This window comes from Physeter macrocephalus, chromosome 3, assembly GCF_002837175.3.
Source record: "Physeter macrocephalus isolate SW-GA chromosome 3, ASM283717v5, whole genome shotgun sequence".
Taxonomy (NCBI): Eukaryota; Metazoa; Chordata; class Mammalia; order Artiodactyla; family Physeteridae; genus Physeter; species Physeter macrocephalus.
This window is the reverse complement of record NC_041216.1, coordinates 23,185,258-23,207,438: the sequence shown is the minus strand read 5'-3', so window position 1 is coordinate 23,207,438 and position 22,181 is coordinate 23,185,258. Positions and strand designations below refer to the sequence as shown.

General features: G+C 44.1%; 1 protein-coding gene across 1 annotated transcript; it reads left to right on the top strand.

Moving 5' to 3' along the window:
- The first annotated feature begins 273 nt into the window (after positions 1 to 273).
- Positions 274 to 11,429, top strand: LOC102995548 (arylacetamide deacetylase-like 4). The gene is given in 9 exon segments (XM_007129751.2): positions 274 to 441; positions 4,447 to 4,663; positions 8,745 to 8,808; positions 10,621 to 10,890; positions 10,892 to 10,986; positions 10,989 to 11,165; positions 11,168 to 11,236; positions 11,239 to 11,268; positions 11,341 to 11,429. Coding segments are annotated over 9 exon segments (1,179 nt in total).
- The last annotated feature ends 10,752 nt before the right edge of the window (positions 11,430 to 22,181 follow it).

The following is a 22,181-nucleotide window of genomic DNA, read 5'->3' as shown; positions in this document are numbered from 1 at the left end:
CAGGGAGATCAGCTCGGTGCTTTGTGACCACCTAGAGGGGTGGGATAGGGAGGGTGGGAGGGAGACGCAAGAGGGAGGGGATAGGGGAATATATGTATACATCTAGATGATTCACTTTGTGATACAGCAGAAACTAACACAACACTGTAAAGCAATTATACTCAATAAAGATGTTAAAAAAAAAAAAACAAAAAGAGAGTGGGAGGAGGAGACGGCGATATGACCCGCTCAAGTCCCGCTGACAGAAGTTCCTAAACTCACGGCCTCGGGAACATGGATGTCCCGCGGCTGGTGCTTCTAGCTGCACTGTGCACCTTTTTCCTGGGGGTCTTTGTCTGGGCTGTCTTTGAGCGCTTCCTCACCACAGGTGTCCCCTCTACTCTGCAACATCCTGCCAGGTTCCGATTTCTGCGCTGCGTGTTCCTCTACATGGTCACTTTGGTGAGTTTGCACTCAGGCCCTGTCATGGGTTGGGGCACTTTCTCTCTCTCTCTCTCTGCCTTGCCCCTCCTTTCCCTCTTTCATTTGCCTCCCCTCTCTCTCTTCAGACTCCCCCAAGAAAGACAGACTTTGCTTTAAAGTGGGCTCTCCATATCCGCGGGTCCTGCATCCATGGATGGGGGGTCGACTGTAAGAGATTGAGCAATGAAGATGTTGGTAAGATGGCGGTCCTAGAACCAGTCCTTCATGGACACTGAGGGACGGATGACGGTCCTCTCTTTCGTGTCTGCTATTCTGTTTCTCTCCTTCCTCTCACCTGCCCCCCGCCTCCTTTCCTTCCTTCAACAGCAAATATTTACTGAGTGCCAATCACGGGGCTCATTTCTGAGGATTCCCAAACGATTCCAGACCCAGCCTCTGCCCTGAAAAGGCTTATAGCCTCTGACAGAATGAACTTGCTTGAGCCACAGTGTCTTCCACTTCATGGCACACAGGCGTTTCCCTCCTGCTTAGATTGCAAGCACCTGGAAGGCAGGGACCCCCTTATGCATCTCTGCAAGCCCAGCCCCAAGCCCAGGGCCTGGCACCTAGCAGGTGCTTCCTCACCATTTGCTGATCAATCACCAGGGAATTCACCCAGCATTTCAGAGTGGCCACACCAGCCAGGCTCTGAACAGGGGGTTGGGATTTTGGGTAGAACGGTGCATGCCTAGAGCAGCAGATTTGGAAACAGTTTGGCACTGAGAGGCAGGCAACTTGGTTTAATGCCAATGTCCCAACCCTGGGTGGGGACCTGATGGCAGCCAAGCAGTTCACAATGATGACCTGTGGGGAGAACAACTGTTGAAGGAGGTGAGGAGGCCACGCTCCGCTCTGACAGCCGCTCCCTGGCTGTGTGATCTTGGGCAATTTACTTCACCTCTCTGTGTCTTGGTTTCCTCATCTGCAAAGGGGGAACAATTGCATTTCTTCCATCAGGCTGGTAAAGGATCAAGATGACAGGTGATAAGGGCTAATTTGCTTGGTGATATTTGGTAAATAAGTAAAATATGTTTCTGTGCTGCTGGAATGTTTCTCCAGGGAAACGGATGACTTCAGAGAAATGAACAAGTCTACGTCATAATTACAGGAACGTCACTGCCCCAAGGAGACAGGCTGAGGATGTGGTACTAGCATCTCTCTTATTAATTCTGGTCACGCACTTTGCTGGAGGTCAGGCTGTCTCAAGCCAGTGGCCGCAATCCTTATGGAATTATAGGCTAGTTTGAGGCCCTAGGGCTGAAAATGAGGGCCTCAGATATCCAGGTGGCCCAGAAAACCCGAGACCTTTCCAACCTTCAGTGTTTCTCCTCAAGAGTAGCCCACAAGCCAAGCATCTCTGATGACAGCTGCTCACGGGAGCCTCTGAGATGGGCCGTGGAGGGTGAATTCAGCTCATCATGTCCCATCCTAGTCCCCCCAGGCCTGAGCCCTCCTAGGACAGACTGCTCCTCACAAGGTGGCTATGATGAGGATGATGATATCCAAGTGGTCACTTGGTTCCAGAAGACAGATAGGTACAGGAAGGATAAGAATTGTAAGGAGAAGGAGGCAAAACCTAAAAGCTTCTACGGCCCAGAAATCAGGTGTCTAGTTTTGGTATTAGACAGCCTTGGGTCTGAGACCTGAATCTTCACTTGCTAGTTTTGTAGACTAATGTCTTTGAGTCTCTGTTTTCTGCTCTGAAAAATGAGGACAGCAAGAGAACGCTTTTTATACGTGTGAGGTGGGGATTGAATGAGAAATGCATTTAAGGTGCAAGGTACAGTGCTGGGCACTTAGAAAGGACTCCATAAAAATAGATTATTAGTAGTATATGTATCAAATCTCTGAAGGCAAAGACACAGCATTTCCTAAAATCATTATTGATTTAAAAGCTGTGATGAGTGATTTCAGCCTTACTAAAAGATATAAGGACTAATATAACAAATGCTATAGATTTTATCTTATTTTTTGTTTTTGTTTCATTTTTTGACCTCTTCCCAGGGTGTGTAGGATCTTAGTTCCCTGACCAGGGATTGAACCCGCACCCCCTGAGTTGGAAGCGTGGAGTCTTAACCACTGGACCGCCAGGGAAGTCCCTAGATTTTATTTTAAAGGGCAAACTCTGCTAGAATAGTTGTGAAAGAGTTTCAATATCCATCTAAAGTTCTGGATCTCAGGCGTTCCTAAACTAATGATGGCCCCCTTTATACTACTACTAATACATTCTTATACATAATATCAAAATATTATATTATGTTTATAATATTTATATATACACACTATAACATTTATGCAAATAATATATTTATAATATAGAAATATAATATATATACAATATATTTATAATATTTATATATAAATAATATGTATTTATAATATTATATAATAATATATAATAATCAATCTTCCTTATCTGCCTCTGTCCTAAATTACCAGCTCTGGCAAATGTGGACTCACTGTGGAAAAAAATAAACCAAACCAAACCAAATCTAACTTCCTGGCTATATCTAGTGACTTTTCATAATGTCGTGCTAAGACATGTTTATCACCACATTGCATCGTTCAAAATCCCTGAAACATTTGCTCTTCTAGATGCTGGAAATGGATTCCTCAGATGTGGGCTAAGTGGTGGGGAAAGTAGGTCATCTCCACAGCGTTGGTCACCTTGCTCCCACCTCAAGCCGGGAAACAGAGGTTTTGTTGGGAGTTCCCTTTTGAGAAGCCTAAGCCTTGGTAATGGGGCAGTGGGACGGGGGTGAGGTCGTCTCCATGGAGCGAACGCACTGGGACATCCCATCCCTGCACTGGGGCAGGACCCAGTATGAGCTCACACTTGCCAGGACCCACCAGTGACACACTCCATATGGGTGGTTGCATCTAATTCCCAAGCTTCATCCTCAGGGACTGTAGACTCCATTCTTCTATTTTATAAAATGAGGAAAATTGAAGCTCAGAGAAGGTAATGCTCAAGATCTTTCAGTGAGTCAGTGGTAGTAGAGCTAAGCCTTGAATCCAAATCTGCTGGACTTGAGAACCCAAGCTCTTTCTAGTTTAGTGGTTGAGAACATAAGTTCTACATCTTACTTGTTGACGGGCAAGGCACTTGACCTTGGCATGCCTCACTTTTCCCATCTGTGAAATGGAGCTGATAATTGTGCTTGACTTAGGAGAGTGGCTGAGTAGTTTAAGCCAGTTAATAATCCAAGTCACTTGGACCAGTATTGACATGTTGTAGGAGACTAATAAGTGTCAGCTGTTCTTACTATGTTCACAATTATCCCGTGCTGTTTTCTTTATGACAAAGACACATATTCCATGTGAGGTACACGGAAGAGATGATCCACTATGGTTGAAATGCATTTAGTACGTGAGATATGATACCATGTAACTATATTTCAAGAAATATTCAGATATTTTGCTTGTTTATAACTAGAGTGACCATATCAGTTTAAAAACAATGGACTTCTTTTCACATTTGGCAAATATATAGCCTTTGTGCTGTTGCTCCTTCCTCCTGAGCCCATGGCAGACATCCTTAATTGAGCCCATTACTCTTTCCTGTTGAACACAAATGAGACCTAAGGTTCTGTCATAACCCAGAGAGGCAATGATGGTGTTGACCCAGGTGATGGACCGTCTTTGCCGTCTTAGGCAGGGAGCCAAAGAGAGCGAGGTTGCCAGCCAGCTGCCTTGGACATTGGCTTTGATCAGTTCAATGCCCAACCACTCAGCCCAAACGTGGGCTAGCTCTTTGGCAAATTCATACCACTATTCAACCAAGAGCTTTTGCGAGGAGATTCTGAAAGCCCAACACTTTATCTGGACACACCCTAGACCCTGATGAGCCCTAGGTGCCTGCCTTTGAGGCAGATGAGAAACTGCAAAAACATCCTAGCAGTTACAAGGGGCAGGAGTCATCTACCATCCAGATAGATCCTAACCTCTCCTAGGATCTCCCGCTCTTTCTCTTACCTCTCATAGGGGAGTATACTTGAGAAATTGGGGATTTGCTCCATGCCCAGATTTATTCAGATTTTGCACAACAGCGTGAGAATCAAGGAGGACCCTGGGCTTGTGGTAACCAACCTGCGTTTTGGAACCGTACTCGTGAGGCTGTTCCAGCCCAAGGCGGCCTCCCCCAGCCCCCGGCGAGGCATCATCTTCTTCCACCGAGGGGGCGCTGTATTAGGGAGCCTGGGTAAGATGGCCCCCGGCAGCTTCGTGAAGGAAGAGCCTCATCTTCATGCACAGCTCTGCCCACCCCTCCCATGGGAACCTTGTTGGAGTCACTCCAAGGAATCAGCAGCTGGAGGTTTGTATAGGGAGCCCTGACTAGGGGCTCTGGGCTCAAGTCAGCACATGGTGTGAAAACGTTCTTTTTTATACTATGATAGTCTTGGTCAAGGAGAGGGTGGTGAAGGGGCCAGGGCTGGAGTGGGGTGGCGTTTGGTGTTGATGGCCCTGCAGTGTTGACTCTTCTCCGCTTCCTCACCGCTCACAGCCACTGACCAGTCCTGTCTGTTCTCACCCCACAGTATTTCCCAAACCCATGCGTTTCTCTCCGGTTCTGCAAGACCCCTGTGATCCGAAGCCACCTTCTCTTGCCTGCATCCCTTTGTCCCTACAACCCAGTAACTGCTCTCCCCATGTCACCCCTCACCCCTCACAGTCTAATCCTCACCCAGCAGCCAGAAAGAACCCTTAAAAATACGAGTCGGGGGCTTCCCTGGTGGCGCAGTGGTTGAGAGTCTGCCTGCCGATGCAGGGTACACGGGTTCGAGCCCTGGTCCGGGAAGATCCCGCATGCCATGGAGCGGCTGGGCCCGTGAGCCATGGCCGCTGGGCCTGCGCGTCCGGAGCCTGTGCTCCGCAACGGGAGAGGCCACAAAAGTGAGAGGCCCGCGTACCGCAAAAAAAAAAAAAAAAAAAATCCAAAAAAACGAGTCGGAACTTGTCAGTCTTGCAGTGAACACTTCCTGTGGCTTTACAGGGTCTTTAGGTGAAATCCCAGCTCCTCCCCACAGCTGGTGCTGGCTCCGCAGACCTCTCCGACCTGGTCACCCGGGTCTCCCACCTCCCACAGCGATTCACTCTGCTGCAGCCATGCTGCCTGTTTCTCTGGGCTTTGGACACACCAGGCTCCTTCTCACCATGAATCTCCTGCACTTGCTGTTCCCGAGTCCTCCAAAGTTGTGTCTCCCCCCACCCCTGCTTTGCAGGACGGGTGACCCCTTCTTCAGTCTTCCAGTCTGATCTCAAATGTCCCTCCTCAGAGTGGGCTCCCTGGACATCTTATCTAAAGAACTCTCCCTGCCCACTCTAATGCCCTACCCTATGCCTGCCCCCACCTCCATCCCTGACATCATCCTTTAAAGTTTTCTTCATGGCACTTGTCGCAATCTGAACTTATCTCATTCCACCGGGTGTTTCCTTATTTACCGTCTGCCTTCCCCAACTAAAAGTGGAAATTCCAAGAGTGCAAGAAAGTCTTCTATTTTGCTTGCTGCAGGATCCCCAGGGCCAGTCCTGTGGTTTTATTTTTTGAATGGATGTATGAGTGCATGAATATATAGATGGATGGATGGGCAAATAACTGGGTGAAAGGATATGTTCATGAACCAACAAACGGATGGATGGAGGGATGGCCGCACAGGAGAAAAAAATTTTTAAATTAATTTTTATTGGAGTATAGTTGATTTACAATGTTGTGATAGTTTCTTGCTGTACAGCAAAGTGAATCAGTCATACGTATACATATATCCACTCTTTTTTTAGATTTCCTTCCCATTTAGGTCACCACAGAGCACTGAGTAGAGTTCCCTGTGCTCTACAGTAGGTTCTCATTAGTTATCTATTTTATACATAGTAATGTAATATGTTAATCCCAGTCTCCCAATTTGTTCCACCCTCCCCTTCCCCCCTTGGTAACTATAAGTTTGTTCTCTACGTCTGTGTCTCTATTTCCGCACGGGAGAAAATTTGCCCAGGTGAAGAGGTGGGCTGTTCGCATTACATGTTCCCTGAGATTGGGGTGTACTGCCACCTGGTGGTGAAAATACAATATCTGAATTTGCTGCCCTGAAGCTCTCCCCTTTTCAGAAGTTAATTATGAATAATCTCCCATCTACTGGCCTCACCCTTGTCCAAGATCACTCTTCCCTTTCAGAGGCCCCGGGGAGCACCCGCATTCATTGGCTGGGTCTGTTCCCCTTCCTCTGTGGAGGGAGGACGTTATTTCCAAAAGTAAAACCAGGGCTCACTCAGCAAATGTTTACTGAGCACCTACTTTGTGTCAGACCCTCTTTAAGGCACGGGGGACACTGTAGAGAACAAGAAAGGTCCTCATTGGAGCCCACTCAAATGAGGGGGCTGGACAGTGAAACAAATGAGTAAGGTAATTTCACACCGTGGTAGCACAGAGCGATGGAGTAGAGAATGACTCAGGGAGCAGATTTAGTTTTTCCTATCAGAGGCAGCCTCTCCAAGAAGGCAAAGTTTGAGCCCAGGATCAACTGATGAGAAGGAACCGGCCCTACAGGGGCCGGGAAGGAGAGCTCCAAGCCTTATGGGAATGGGGTGAGGCAGGTGAGGCACCCTCCTTGGGCTCCGTATTTAAAGGGGCACCCAAAACCCCAGTGATCCAGATAAATATATTTTTATGCAATATTAAAAATATCGGTATTAATGCAGAAAACTAAGATGAACAACATACCAACGTTTATGTAAAAGCAGGATCCAAGAGAGCTGGGTAAGTCGTGCAAAAGCAAAGGAAGATTCTATTTAAAATTTCGATATGTTGTTTATCACGGACGTTTCTGGCATTCATTTTGATTCCTTAAAATATTGCACCGAAGTATTATTTATCTTGGATACTGAGTGGGTTTTTTTGCGGTACGCGGGCCTCTCACTGCTGTGGCCTCTCCCGTTGCGGAGCACAGGCTCCGGACGCGCAGGCGCAGCGGCCATGGCTCACGGGCCCAGCCGCTCAGCGGCATGTGGGATCTTCCCGGACCGGGGCACGAACCCGCGCCCTCTGCATCGGCAGGCGGGCTCTCAACCACAGCGCCACCAGGGAAGCCCAAGGAGACTGCATGTTTTGATGCTCCCTTAATTTTGCGCCCAAGGCGAGTGCCTTGCTTGCCTCACCCTAGTCCCAGCCCTGTTAAGGGAGAGCAAGTGCAAAACCTTGGGTGCTCAAGAGAAAGAAGAATGTCGGGACCACAGAGCGGGGGGCTGAAGTGGGGAAGGCGGCAGGACCAGGTCGTGGCTAGCAGTCGTCTCCACTCTGGCTGCGTGCACTTTAGAACCACCCGGGGGCTTGAGAGTCATACCCTCACACCCCGCTCCTACCCCAGGCCGACTGTCAGTCTCTGGGGATGGGATCCAGCATCAGTATTTTAAAAAAGCTCCCAGATGACTTAAGGCAGGTCTGAGACCTACTTAGGAGCTGCCCACTCTGACTCGTTTTGACCCTTCTTCTGTCACCTCCCCAAACCGTGTTAACAAAGCACGTAGCCGCCCCATTGTTGCTTCTCCCTGCGGGATGGTCAGTCACCGCCTCCCCTGACACTGGAATTGCCTGGTGGGATTTGAGAAATCCTGTCGCCTGTGCTCCCACCCTAGAGATTCTGATTTGGTTGGTCTGGGGCTCAGCCTGGGCATCAGGGTGTGTAAACCTCCCCTCCCCACCAGTATTTCTATAAACAGCCAGGGTTGAGAACTGCCGAGTTAGACGTGGTTTATTTGGTACAGATTCTGTGTCTGGCACTGTGCCTGTGTGGTCAATGTATTAATGATCAGGGGCCTGCTCTCTGAGAACCTCAGACATACTGCTCGACACATAGAAATGGCCCATGCGACCACTGCTTACTTCTTAATAACATCTATACATATATATAATTATTATTCATATTTCAGGGCAGACATGCCCGCCTTCCCTCATCTTGGCTTTGTTGGTTTCAAATCACCAAGCCTTCTAGGTCCACAGTTTCTCCTACTGTAAAAGAAAACATTTCAGCTGGGGAGCCCCAAGGTGCATCTGAGCCCCGAAATTCAGGAGATTGGGGTGGACTCAGGTGTCTGACTTGGCTTTTTGTGTTGTCCCGGCAGAGGTGGCCGGAGTCACTTCACAAGAGCCAAGAATAGGAAGAAAGGGACGATGTCACACCCAGTGCCAGCACTGTTGGTAGCTCTTCTTGGGGGCCGGGGAGCAGTGCTGGGCCCCGTGGGGCACCGACCTCCCTACAGGTGGCTGCTGATGTGTCGGTTTTGTCTTGCAGACATGTACCACGCCCTGTGTGGTTTTCTATCCCAGGAGACCGACTCTGTGCTGCTGTCGGTTGGGTGAATTGTTGGAGAAAGTCGGTGGGTGTTACCTGGGTGACAGAAGGGAGGGGTGAGGGCTTGGATGATTTGCAGAACAGAGGGAGAGGAGGTCCTAGGCCCCGAGAGAGGCACTCTTGGACATGCATCCACGGAGACAGGCGCAGCATCGTTCAAAACAGCCCATACCTGAAACAACCCAAATGCCCCTCGACGGGGAGTGCATGAATCAGCTGTGGCACAGTCAATGTTATATTGCACAGCTATTAAGGCGTTATGGGATATGACATGGCTGTTCAAGTAAGTGAACCGGAAGGCACACCATACTGTGGATGAGTATCGGCAGTACAAAAAGCAGTGAAAAAATTTTCAAAAAATTACATAAAGCCAGATACTTTGTCTACAAAATTAAAATCATAATAATACTTCTAAGGAATATACATAGATACAATGGAACTATGTAAAAAGGAAAGAAAAGGAGTGATGGATACAGGATTCAAGGTAACCGTTCTCTCAGACTGGGAAGGCAGCGAGCTGGGATGGTGGTGGGTGTATTAAGGGCGTGGCTGAAGGTTCTGGTCAAGGTCCTGGCTGTGGTTTGGGGTGATGACGCTGCAGGTGCTTTTTGCATTGTTGAAACTAATACCTTCAAGTCCCAATCTGGGTTTAGGCTGGGTTCGAGTCCTGGCACGTGGGTTCAAGTCCCAATCTGAGGTGCACGGTTTCAATTAGGCCTGGGACAAACTTTTAAATATTTGTTTCTAGGCTTTTTTTTTTTCAGCTTGGGGCCATTTTGACTTAAAAAATAACTTTTTAGCTTCATGCTTTCCTTTAATGTTATTTGAAATAACTGAACAAAAAAATTCGAATTAATTAATGTTTAAACGTGTCTTTGGGAATTAATATTATTTTAATTAATATTTATTAATATTAATATAATATTAAATATATTAATAAATATTAATAAATATTAATTTATTAATATTAATTAGTATTTATTTTGATATTATTAATATTAAAAAACCCCTAATACCTAATGGACTTATGAACTAACTAGCTAACGAATTAACTGCTGGCTGGCCATGCAGAGACCAATGTTGGGAGCGTCTCAAGAAAACCACGACTCAGGGCACCTGAGGTTCTTTGAAAACAGGAGAGGGAGAGCTTTTTAGTGGATGGAGGGGGCCATGGGTACCACTCCCCAGAATTCTGGTTCTTAATCCAACAGATTACAGCAATTCACAGGGAAACAGTTTAGAGAAGGCAAGTGAGAGGAACTAAAAACTGCCCTTTTAGGTTCAATCTCTAGAACAAGCCCCCTCATACAATTTGCTTAAAGTAACTTCCTTAGCATCTCTGGTTTTCTTGATGAGATTGAGGAAGACAGCATCTTTCCAGGATCCATCAACGTACCTCCCAGCCGGCTGAGCCTTGTGTCTGAAATTCCACCATCAGAGTTTCCACCAGACTCTGCATCTCTGAAGGGTGATAATAAAAACATCCCTTGAACACAGAAAGGTGTTAATAAGCACCTCTGTTAATACCCTGTAGGAAATTGTTGAGGATATTGTTATTCTAGATAGTTGAAAAGACCTAGCACGCAGGCCAGACTGGTTTTGATCGACAGGCTGGTGGAGGAAGAAAGGCAGGTAAGGTTCTTTAGGCTGCCAGGGGGCTGCAGGTGGATGGTGCCTGTGAGGAAATGCCCCGAGAGCACTGTACGGGGGGGAAATGGTCAGGAGCTGGGTGCCCCTGATTCCTCATCAAGACATAATGGGGTTTCTTAAGTAAGCTCCTGGAGGAGATCAGCCTTTCCACTGTTTGGTTCTGCAGAGCCTTCACCCCTGTGGTGGATGGGCAAGAGAGAGTCCAAGGAAGCATGGGCATTTCTGCTTCCTTCTGGCAGGTCTGCGTTGTGATCTGCAGAGAAAGTGCTGGGGCAGGGATTGCGACCTTGACCTCTCAGACCTTGGTGGGCAGATCCAGTCTTCCTTGGATCCGGGCCCATGTCCTGATTTATCCCATTGTCCAACTCATCAATTTTCGGCTGCCATCCTTTCCGCAGAACCAACACGTCCATTTCCTCACCCGGAAGTTCATGGTGCGTGTTTAAATATGTGTTTATCGTCTTCTCCTGGTGGGATGCCATCTTGAGTGGTGCTTTGATTCCCCCGGAAGTCTGGAAGAAGTACTGGAAGTGGTCAGCATGGACAATGTACCCGAGAGATTCAAGAAGACAGACTACCAATCCGTATTTCCTGCCCTTTTCAATGAGGCTGCCTATATAGAAAACAATCCCTTGTTGGATGTGGAACATACACCCCTCATAAAGGATGATGAGACCATTGCCCAGCTTCCTGAGGCCTTCCTGGTGAGCTGTGTGACATCCTCTGTGATGACATCTTGCTCCATAAGAAGTGCTTGGAGGACCAGGGGGTCCCCGTGACAGGTAGCACGTGGAGGATGGCTTTCATGGATATTATATGATAGGAATATCATATAGGAATCATATCATATCATATCATATCATATCAATAGGAATATGATATTATATGATATTATTTGATAGGAAGCCTTTCTCTTTCCCATGCTTCCTGAAAATTGTGAATGCTATAGTCAGTTATATAAAGAGCACACTGTAACCCTGGGGCTCTGAGTAGGGCATAGAAAGTATGGACTCTACTATGTGCTGAGTCCTTTGATGAACTGTATTTTATTGATTAAGGAGATGCTAAGTCAGGGCTTACCCTGCAGGGGAAGGATGAGAAGTAAGCTAAGAATAGTCTTGCCTAGTGTTTGAGAAAATCCAAATCGTGTCTGTTTCCTTTCAGTGCCAACAGTGTTCAATTCTGGATCTAGCAACATTCTCTAACATTCTCATTCAGGTTAAATAAATAGTCAATGGAGAAAAAAATGCCTTTAAAATTTCTCAGAGCTCTAACACACAAAGCCTCTGCAGAATGAATGCCAACAGCTGGCCATACTGTCCATCGTGGGTATATACCCATAATGCTGAAGGATTGCTTGGGGTCAGGTCCCTGTTGGAGGAGGGGGCACCCAATTGTCCCTAGGGCCAAAGGTCACGAGCCAAATTCCTGCAGATTGGTTACAGATTGGTTCCAGTTGGCCTGAGAAATGCTGCTGCAGTGGGTCTCTGCCCTCAGTATAGCCACATTTGGGCTGGACTAAGGGGAAGTTTTGGAGGACATCACTGGAAAGGGAGATGCAAGAAGAAGCAAGAGGAAGGCAGTGAGGAAAAGGGTGGGCTCTGGGGGCTGGGGACTTTTCCTGGGCTTAAGTCTTTAATCTGAATTCCAAAATTAGATCACTGGTTACCAAGAGGCAGGGTCTCAGAGCCAAGGCTGTCTTGGGAATCTCTGGGTGCCATCTGGGGTATGGAAACTGCATTCCCTAAAGCAGTAAGGTGTCAGCTTTCTTTGGTGCACTTATATATTGGTCCCACTTTTACAAAGCACCTTGCCTTCACTTAGCCCACACCACTTTCTCTGCTCACAGAGAAAAGGAAGAGAATATTTGTATTGCATGCTGGGGGCAGTCCACATTAGTTTTTGCATTGGGCCTGTGTTTGCTAGATACATTTGTAGTAGCGCTGGGACTCTGCTGCCTAGTCCCACCCAAGTGCTAAAGTTGGAGGATCTCTCTTCTCTGCAACCATAGCATCTCTTGGTGCCAAGGACCTCACCTATGACTGATGGAGGAGGGAGTCTTGGATCCTTGCAGAGGGGACAGATATCTACATAAGCAGTTTGGACTGGGATCCTGGGAGCATGGACAGGCATCATGATCCATGTGTTATATGCAAGCAGCTTTGATGGAAAAGTTTGTTAATTATCTATTGCTGTGTAACAACACTACCGTGAACTTAGTGGCTTAAAACAACACACATTTTTTTAATCTCACAGTTTCTGTGGGTCAGGAGTCTGAGAATAGCTTAGCTGCAATCAAGGTGTTGGGGCTGTGGTTTCATCTGAGTCTCAACTGGGGATGGATCTACTTCCAAGCTCAGTCAGGTTGTTTGCAGAATTCAGTTTCTTGAAGTTGTAGATGGAGAGCTTCAGTTCCTTGCTAGCTGTTGGCCAGAGGCCACTATTGGCTTCTAGAAGCTACTCACAGTTTTTTGCACATGAGTTTTCCCCAAATGGCTGCTTTCTTCCTTAAAGTGAGCAAGGGAGAAAGACTTAAGCAAGCTAGCCACTAAAATCTAAAGTAATTAAATCACAAATGTAATCACATATATGCCATCACCTTTGCCTTATTCTGTTAGTTAGAAGCAAATCACAGGTCTTGCCCACACAAGGGGATCACACAAGCATGTGAACACCAGGGGGTGGAGATCTTAGGGGCCACTGTAGAGTCTGTCCACCACAAAAGGTGTCTCCAGAAGGGGACGGAAAGAACAGTCAACACAACTTCTCTGCCAAAGAAGTAAATTGGCTTGACTTTCTGGAGCTAGTGATGATAGTTATGAGCTGTACATTGACACTCTTCCCCATAGGGTCCCCCAGGAGAGGTCCTCTCATCTCTCCCCAGTCCTAACTCCCGTCACATCACCATCATCTGGTTTCCCCAGGGGGCAGTAATCTGGACCTTCCTCTAGTCTCTTCCCAGTCTACTTTTATGATAATCTCTATGCTCTTGTATTAGTCAGGGTCCAATCAGGAGAAGGAAATCACACCACTCGTCTTCTTTTTTCTTTTGCAAGTTTTATTAGCCTCAAGTACAATAAAATCTTCTGAAGACACTTTCTGCTTTCAAGGATCTACCTAAAAATTACATCCAGGAACACTTACAGGAATTGTGGATACACAAAGGAGCTGGACAGCTAAATGTATCACAATAGAAGATTTGTTAAGTAAAAAGTCAAGATTATTGATTTTTTTTTAAGGGCTGGGCAAAGACATAGGTCTCTTCTAGTCTAACTGATCATTAAAAATTTTTTTTATTGTAAAATAGTTGATTTACAATGTTGTGTTACTTTCTGCTGTACAGCAAAGTGAATCAGTTATACATATAAATATATCCACTCTTTTTCATATTCTTCCCATACAGGTCATTACAGAGTATTGAGTTCCCTGTTTTATACAGTTGGTCCTTATTAGTTATCGATTTTATATATAGTTGTGTGTCTATGTCAGTCCCAATCTCCCAATTTATCCCTCCCCTCCTCTCCATCCTGGTAACCATAAGAGTGTTTTCTATATCTGTGACTCTATTTCAGTATTGTAGATAAGTTCTTTTGTAGCATTATTTTTAGATTCCACATACAATATCATATGATATTTGTCCTTCTCTGTCTGACTTACTTCACTCAGTATGATTCTCTAGGTCCATCCATGCTGCTGCAAATGGCATTATTTCATTCTTTTTTAAGGCTGAGTAATATTCCATTGTATATATATACTACATCTTCTTTATCCATTCCTCTGTTGATGGACATTTAGGTTGCTTCCATGTCCTGGCTATTGTAAACAGGGCTGCAATGAACATTGAGGTGCATGTCTCTTTTCAAATATGGTTTTCTCTGGGTATATGACCAGGAATGGGATTGCTGGATCATATGGTAGCTCTATTTTTAGTCTTTTAAGGAACCTCCATACTGTTCTCTATAGTGGCTGCACCAATTTACATCCCCACCAACAGTGTAGGAGGGTTCCCTTTTCCCCACAACCTCTCCAGAATTTATTGTTTGTAGATTTTTTGATGATGGCCATTCTAACTGGTGGGAGATGATACCTCATTGTAGTTTGATTTGCATTTTTCTAATAATTAGTGATTTTGAGCATCTTTTCATGTTTTTTTTTTTTTGGCCATCTGTATGTCTTCTTTGGAGAAATGTCTATTTAGATTTTCCACCCATTTTCTGATTGGCTTGTTTGCTTTTTTGTTATTGAGCTGCATGAGCTATTTGTATATTTTGAAGATTAATCCCTTGTCTAAACCCATCATTTTGCAGTTGGGGAAACAGCTGCTCCAAGAGTGAGATGATTCACCCAGGATCACCCAGGGATATTTGAGGCATGAATGTGGGAGTGGCAAGAGTGTCTGAAAAATCAGGCAAAGGATAGCTTGCACAGGCTTTGTAGGCCACGTAAAAAAGTTTGGAGTTTAACTTAAAGCCTTTGGGATACTAATGTTTTTAATCACAGAAGCAACATGATTAGATTTATATTTTAGAAAAAGTGTTCTGGAGGAAGTTGGGAAACACGTTGCAAAGGACTGAATGGTTAGTTAAAATGCTACAACAATCCCCCATCCCCTCCCTGCTCTCCACAAAAGCAAAAACAAACAAACAAAAACATATATACACACACACACACACACACACACACACACACACACACACACATACCCCCAAACAATCCACTAGAATGGAACAAGGGATGGAGGAATGGAATGACAATATTGACTGTAGGGCTAGAGAAGAGAGAACAGAGTTGCATCTTATTAAGGAGGTAGAAGGAAACTCAACAGCAGTTTGTGACCAGAGTAGATGGGGGAAAGTGTCAAGGAGTGAGCATGGTGTGTAGCATGAAATGGCTAGGCACATGGACACTGAATCCAGTGAGTTACTTAACCTTAATGGAGCTGGTAAGCACGTAGTTTAGAATACCTTAGTGAGACATAACTAAAGTGGGGGGTGGGACATGAACCCCTCAACAATCAAGGGAGCAACCATCCTAGTGAAATTTCCAGGGGTTCAACTCCAAGATAAGAGAGAAGTTGCTGCACTTGTATCACCTACTATGACAAATGCACAATGCTCATTAGGCATTTCTGGATTTGGGGGAGGCAACATGCTCAGCTACAAAACTCCTCATAGACTACTGCCTTTTTTGAGCGGGGACCAGAGCAAGAGAAGGCTCTGTAGCAAGTTCAGGCTGTAGTAGAAGCTGCTCTGTCACTTGGAAACCCTACCGCATATGACCAGCCACTTACTGTCAACCTGTACCCTACAACTGATGTAGGTCCCACCTGGCTGACCCCAAAATTGTAAGCAATATTTTCTTTCCAGGGGCACCATGTGTTCCCATGGGGCCATACTTCTTGTGTGGAAGGTACAAATTAACTTGCGTCCCTCCCCAAAATACAGTGACTTGTACCTCCCAAGAGGTGAAAAACCTCATATGAGGTCTTCGAGTGTTTAAGGAAACATCACCTTGGCTCTAACATACATTCAGATAAGCCCTGACTCCGTGCCCAGGGTTATTGCAGATGATAAAATTGCTTTCGTTTCCCTCCTTGTGGGATGAGGCAGAGTTTGCCCAGTTGTTAATACATCCTGCTGTACCTGGATTTATGCTTCAGGTCCAATAGAAAAATCCATACAAAACTTAAGAGAAAGCCACTTGCCTTTCCAAGGTAAATCCTGATGGTTTATCAGAGTTTTTCAACTGACTGCATCTGCTACATGTTAGCCTGATCCTAATTCTTGGGGCCCTGTAGAAAGTACTGTTAATAGCATTTGATTAAATGCTATGTAAGATAAACTAAAGATTTCCTCCCTCCTCCCAGCCTCTGTCAGTCAGGTTAATTGGAGTGGCTGAAGGAGAGGCATACTCTGTCAGTCAGGTTAATTGGAGTGGCTGAAGGAGAGGCATACTCTGTCAGTCAGGTTAATTGGAGTGGCTGAAGGAGAGGCATACTCTGTCAGTCAGGTTAATTGGAGTGGCTGAAGGAGAGGCATACTCATGGAAAAATTTGCCAGAAGCCAAGACCATGTGGAAATGAGGAAATATTTTTGGGAGACGATTCTCCATGGGTCTCTCATGTTTCTGTACTTCTTGTGAACAGGCACTGGTAGCTTTTGATCCAGACTGTCTTTTCAAAGACATTTGTAGAGTAAACAATCCTGGAAGACAGAGGTAGTGTTCCCCAACCCCCCCCAACTGTTTCCAGAAGAGGGCAGCTTTGTTTACGATCTGGTATAATATAATAATGGGGAAGTTTTAGGCTGGCACGTAAGGAGCTTAGAAGTTGTCGTTCCATTGTAACAACAAGGCAAAAGATGGACAAACTGAAAATTAACAACCTTTCTTCTTAGATCCATCAGGGAAGTGAGGACACAGGAAAACCACTGCCTTCCCCAGCCTTCACCCCCCTCAAAAAAGTTGGTGAGACATACAGGCACATGCAGAGGATTACAACTTACTGGAGCAGAAACCGAGGAGCAGAAACTTCCATAGGAACAAGGGCCAAGGTAGGAAAACCTGAACTGTAACTGTTCATTGCTGGAGGACAAGGCTGGGGGTTAAAAATTCCAGGGGCGCCTGTCACTGGGAAGCCCTCACAATTTTGTGAGTTTTGTCTCTAGGAGTTCTATCAGATTCTCACAGTGAATATTGGAGAAAAATTCCCCTCATGCTTCTGGCATGCTTCTGGAGGGGAAAAGGGACCCTTTTGAAATATATGAGAGCATTCTGTTTTTCTTAACAAGGCCTGCCCTCAGGAGAAGAATCTATTTCACCAGGTCCGAGTCTGCTAGAGAATCTATTTTATCAGAGCCTAACATACCTGGGGAAGGGAAATACCCAACTCCAGCCCTCTCCAGCCATCTTATCCCATGTAATGTGAGGGGAGGGGAAATTGGGGTTGAGAAGCATTGGTGAAGTTCACAGCCCTGGATGCACAAGCTCACTAAGATACTGAGACATAATCATAGGACTATACAATGCTTCCTTCCCCCCCACACCTTACTGCTACATTACTAAGAGCATATGTTCCATCATTCATTCTATTCAGTACATCATGTCTACCCTTCAACAAAAAATTACAAGGCATACTAACAGACAAAAGCCACATGTTGAAGATACTGAATAAACATCAGAACCAGAGTCAGATGTGGCAGGTATGTTGGAATTATCAGACTGGGAATTAAAAAAAACAAACAACTAAGGCTAATATACTAAGGGCTTCAATGGAAAAAGTAGACAACATGCAAGAACAAACAGATAATGTAAACAGAGGATAAAAATTCTAAGAGAATAAAGGACAAATGCTAAGACCAAAAACACTTAAACAGAAATGAAAATTGCCTTTGATGGGCTCATTAGGAAACTGAACACAGAGGAAAGAATCTCTGAGCTTGAGGATATGACAGTAGAAACTTCCAAAACTGAAAAGCAAAGAGGAAAACAAAAATATAAAAAAGATAGACTATCTAAAAATGGTGGGACAACTATAAAAGATGTAACATATTGGGTTGGCCAAAAAGTTTGTTTAGGTTTTCCTTATGGAAAAACCCAAACGAACTTTTTGGCCAGCCCAACATATGTAACAGGAATACCAGAAGGATAAGAAAGAAAGAAAGGAAAAGAAGCAATATTTGAAGCAAAAATTTCCCCCAAATAATGTCAGACACCAAACCACAGTTCCAAGAAGCTCAGAGAACACCAAGCAGGATAAATGCCCCAAACCTACACCTAGACAGGTCATATTCAAACTTCAGGAAATCAAAAATAAAGGAAAAAGTCTTTAAAGAAGGAAGAGGGGGAAAATGCCTTACCTATATATAGAGGAGCAAAGATAAGAATTACATCTGATTTCTCCTCAGAAACCATGTAAGCAAGAGGAGAATGGAGTGAAATATTTAAAGAATTAAGAGAAAAAAACCCCATCAACCTAGAATTCTGTACCTGTTGAAATTACCCTTCAAAGGTGAAGGAGAAATAAAGACTTTCTCAGACAAAGAAAAAATGAGGAAATTTGGTGCCAGTAGACCTGCCTTGTAAGAAATGTTAAAAGAAGATTTTTTGTTTGTTTGTTTTTGTTTTTGAGAGAAGGAAAATGATACATGTCAGAAATTCAGATCTACATACAGAAAGGAAGAGATTTGGAGAATGAAAAAATGAAGGTAAAATACTTATTTTTCTTTTCTTAGTTGATCTAACAGATAACAGTTTGTTCAAAATAATAAAAGCAATAATATATTTAATTACATGTGCTTATGTGTAAGTGAAATGAATGACAACAATGATACAAGGGACAATAGAGAGTAATTAGAAACATGTTGTTATTGTAAGGTACTTGCACATGGAACATTCACCAAGATGGTCTAGGTCCTGGGCCATAAAACACACCTTAACAAGTTTAAAAGAATAGAAATCATACAACATTTGCTTTCAGACCACAATGGAATTAAACTATAAATCAATGACAGAAAGACAGCTGGAAAGTCCCCAAATACTTGGAGATTAAAGACACACTTCTAAAGAATATCTGAGAATGGTGGGACAACTGTAAAAAGTAATATACGTGTAATGGGAACACCAGAAGGAGAAGAAGAGAGAGAGGGAAAGAAGCAATATTTGAAGTAATAATGACTAAAAAATTTTCCAAAATCCTTTGACATGGGTCAAAGAATCAATCTCAAAAGAAAATTTTTTTAAAAAAACCATTGAATTGTACCCTTTGTTTTTATTTTTAAATAATTTATTAATTAGGTTACACTCAGTCTTAGTTGTGGCAAGTGGGCTCCTTAGTTGTGGTTCGCTGGCCCTTAGGTGTGGCATGTGAACTCTTAGTTGTGGCATGCATGTGGGACCTAGTTCCCTGACCAGGGATGGAACCCGGGCGCCCTGCATTGGGAGTGCAGAGTCTTAACCACTGTACCACCAGGGAAGTCCCTCAATAGAAATTTAAAAACTATTTTGAACTAAATGAAAATGACAATAAAACTTATCAAATTTGAGGGATGCAGTGAAAACAGTGCTTAGAGAGAAATTTATACCATTGAATATGCATATTAGAAAAGATGAAAGACCTAAAATCAATAATCTAAGATTCCACCTTAGGAAACTAGAAAAGGAAGAGGGAATTATGTCCAAGGTAAGGAGAAGAAAAGAAATAATAAAAATTAGAGCAGAAATAAATGAAATTGAAAATAAGAAATCAACAGAAAACAAAAAACTGGTTCTTTGAAAAGATCAACAAAATAAATAAGTCCCTAGCCAAGCTAACTAAGAAAAAAAGAGATAGGACACAAGTTCCTAACACTGGAAATGAAAGAGGGGACATTATTACAGACTCCATTGACACTAAAAGGATAATAAAGGGATATTATGAACTACTATATGCTGACTGATTTGATAACCTTGATGAAATGAATGGAATTCCTTAAAGACACAAGCTGCAAAAAACCCATGCAAAAAGAAATAGGTCATCTGAATAGGCTTATACCTATTAAAGAAATTGAATTAAATTAATAAACTTTCAAAATAGAAAGCACCAAGCTCACATGGGTTCACTGGTGAATTCTACCCAACATTTAAGTAAGAAATTATACCAGTTCACTTCCAGAATATAGAAGCAGAAGGAATACTTCCTAACTTGTTCTGTGAAGCCAGCATTACCCTAATACCAAAACCAGATAAAGACATTACAAAAATCCCCCTAACCCCACCCTAAACAATGGACTACTATCTCTTATGAACATAGATGAAAAAATTGTCTACAAAATACTATCAAATTGAATCAAAAATGTATAAAAAGAATTATACACCATAATAGAGTGGGATTTTTCCTAGGTGCAGACGCTGGCTTAGCATCTGAAAGTCAATTAATGCAATCCATCAGGTTAACAGGCTAAATAAAGAAAATCATGTGATCACATCAATAGATGCAGAAAAAGCATTGGACAGAATCTAACACTCATTCATGATAAAAACTCAGCAAACTAGGAGTGGAGGGGAATATCTTCAACTTGATAAAGAAACATCTACAAAAAACCTACAACTAACATCACACTCGATGGTGAGAAACTTGAAACTTTTCTGGTAAGATCAGAAAAAGGTAAGAATATCCCTTCTCACCACTGTTATTTGACATTGTACTGGAAGTCCTAGCAAATGCAATAAGATGATAAAAGGAAATAAAAGGTATATAGATTAGGAAGGAAGAAACAGAACTGTCTTTGTTCACAGATGCCATGATCATCTTTGTAGAAAATCTGAAAAAACTGACCAAAAAACCTCCTGGAACTAATAAGTAATTATGGCAAAATTGCAGGATACAGCATTAATATATAAAAGTCAGTTGCTTTCCTATATACCACAATGAACAAAGAGGAATTTGAAATTAAAAACATATACCATTTAAATTACTCCCCCTGGGACTTCTCTGGCCATGCAGTGGTTAAGAATCCACCTGCCAATACAGGGGACACGGGTGCGATTCCTGGTCCGAGAAGATCCCACATGCTGCGGAGCAATTAAGCCTGTGCACCACAACTACTGAGCCTGTGCTGTAGAGCCCGTGAGCCACAACTACTGAGCCCGCGTGCCACAACTACTGAAGCCTGCACGCCTAGAGCCCGTGCTCTGCAACAAGAGAAGCCACTGCAATGAGAAACCTGTGCACCACAACGAAAAGTAGCCCCTGCTCGCTGTAACTAGAGAAAGCCTGTGCACAGCAATGAAGACCCAATACAGCCAAAAATAAATAAATAAACACATAAAAAATGTTAAAAAAAAACTAAATAAATTACTCCCCCCATTTTATACCTTTTTTTTTTTTTTGCGGTACGTGGGCCTCTCACTGTTGTGGCCTTTCCCGTTGCGGAGCACAGGCTCCGGACGCGCAGGCTCAGCGGCCATGGCTCATGGGCCTAGCTGCTCCACGGCATGTGGGATCTTCCTGGACCGGGACACGAACCCGTGTCCCCTGCATGGGCAGGCGGACTCTCAACCACTGCACCACCAGGGAAGCCCTATACCTATTTTTATACTTAGGTATAAAAATAACAAAACACGTACAAAACCTATGTGAGGAAAACTTCAAAATTCTGATGAAAGATGTCAAAGAACTAAATAAATGGAGAGATATTCCATGTTCATGAATAGAGAGACTCTATATTTTCAAGATATCAGTTACTTTCAACTTGATCTATAGATTCAAGGACAACTCCAATAAAAATATCAGCAAGTTATTTTGTGGATGTCAGCAAACTGATTCTGAAGTTTATTTGAAGAGGCAAAAGACACAGAATAGACAACTCAGTATTGAAGGAGAAGAACAACATCAGAGGACCAACACTATCCAACTTCAAGATTTACTATAGGGACTCCCTGGTAGCACAGACGTTAAGAATCTGCCTGCCAATGCAGGGGACACGGGTTCAAGCCCTGGTCTGGGAAGATCCCACATGCTGCGGAGCAACTAAGCCCGTTCGCCATAACTACTGAGCCTGTGCTTTAGAGCCTGCGAGCCACAACTACTGAGCCCACATGCCACAATTACTGGAGCCTGCGTGCCTAGAGTCCGTGCTCCACAACAAGAGAAGCCACTTCAATGAGAAGCCCGTGCACCGAAACGAAGAGTAGACCCCGCTCAATGCAACTAGAGAAAGCCTGCATGCAGCAACAAAGACCCAACACAGC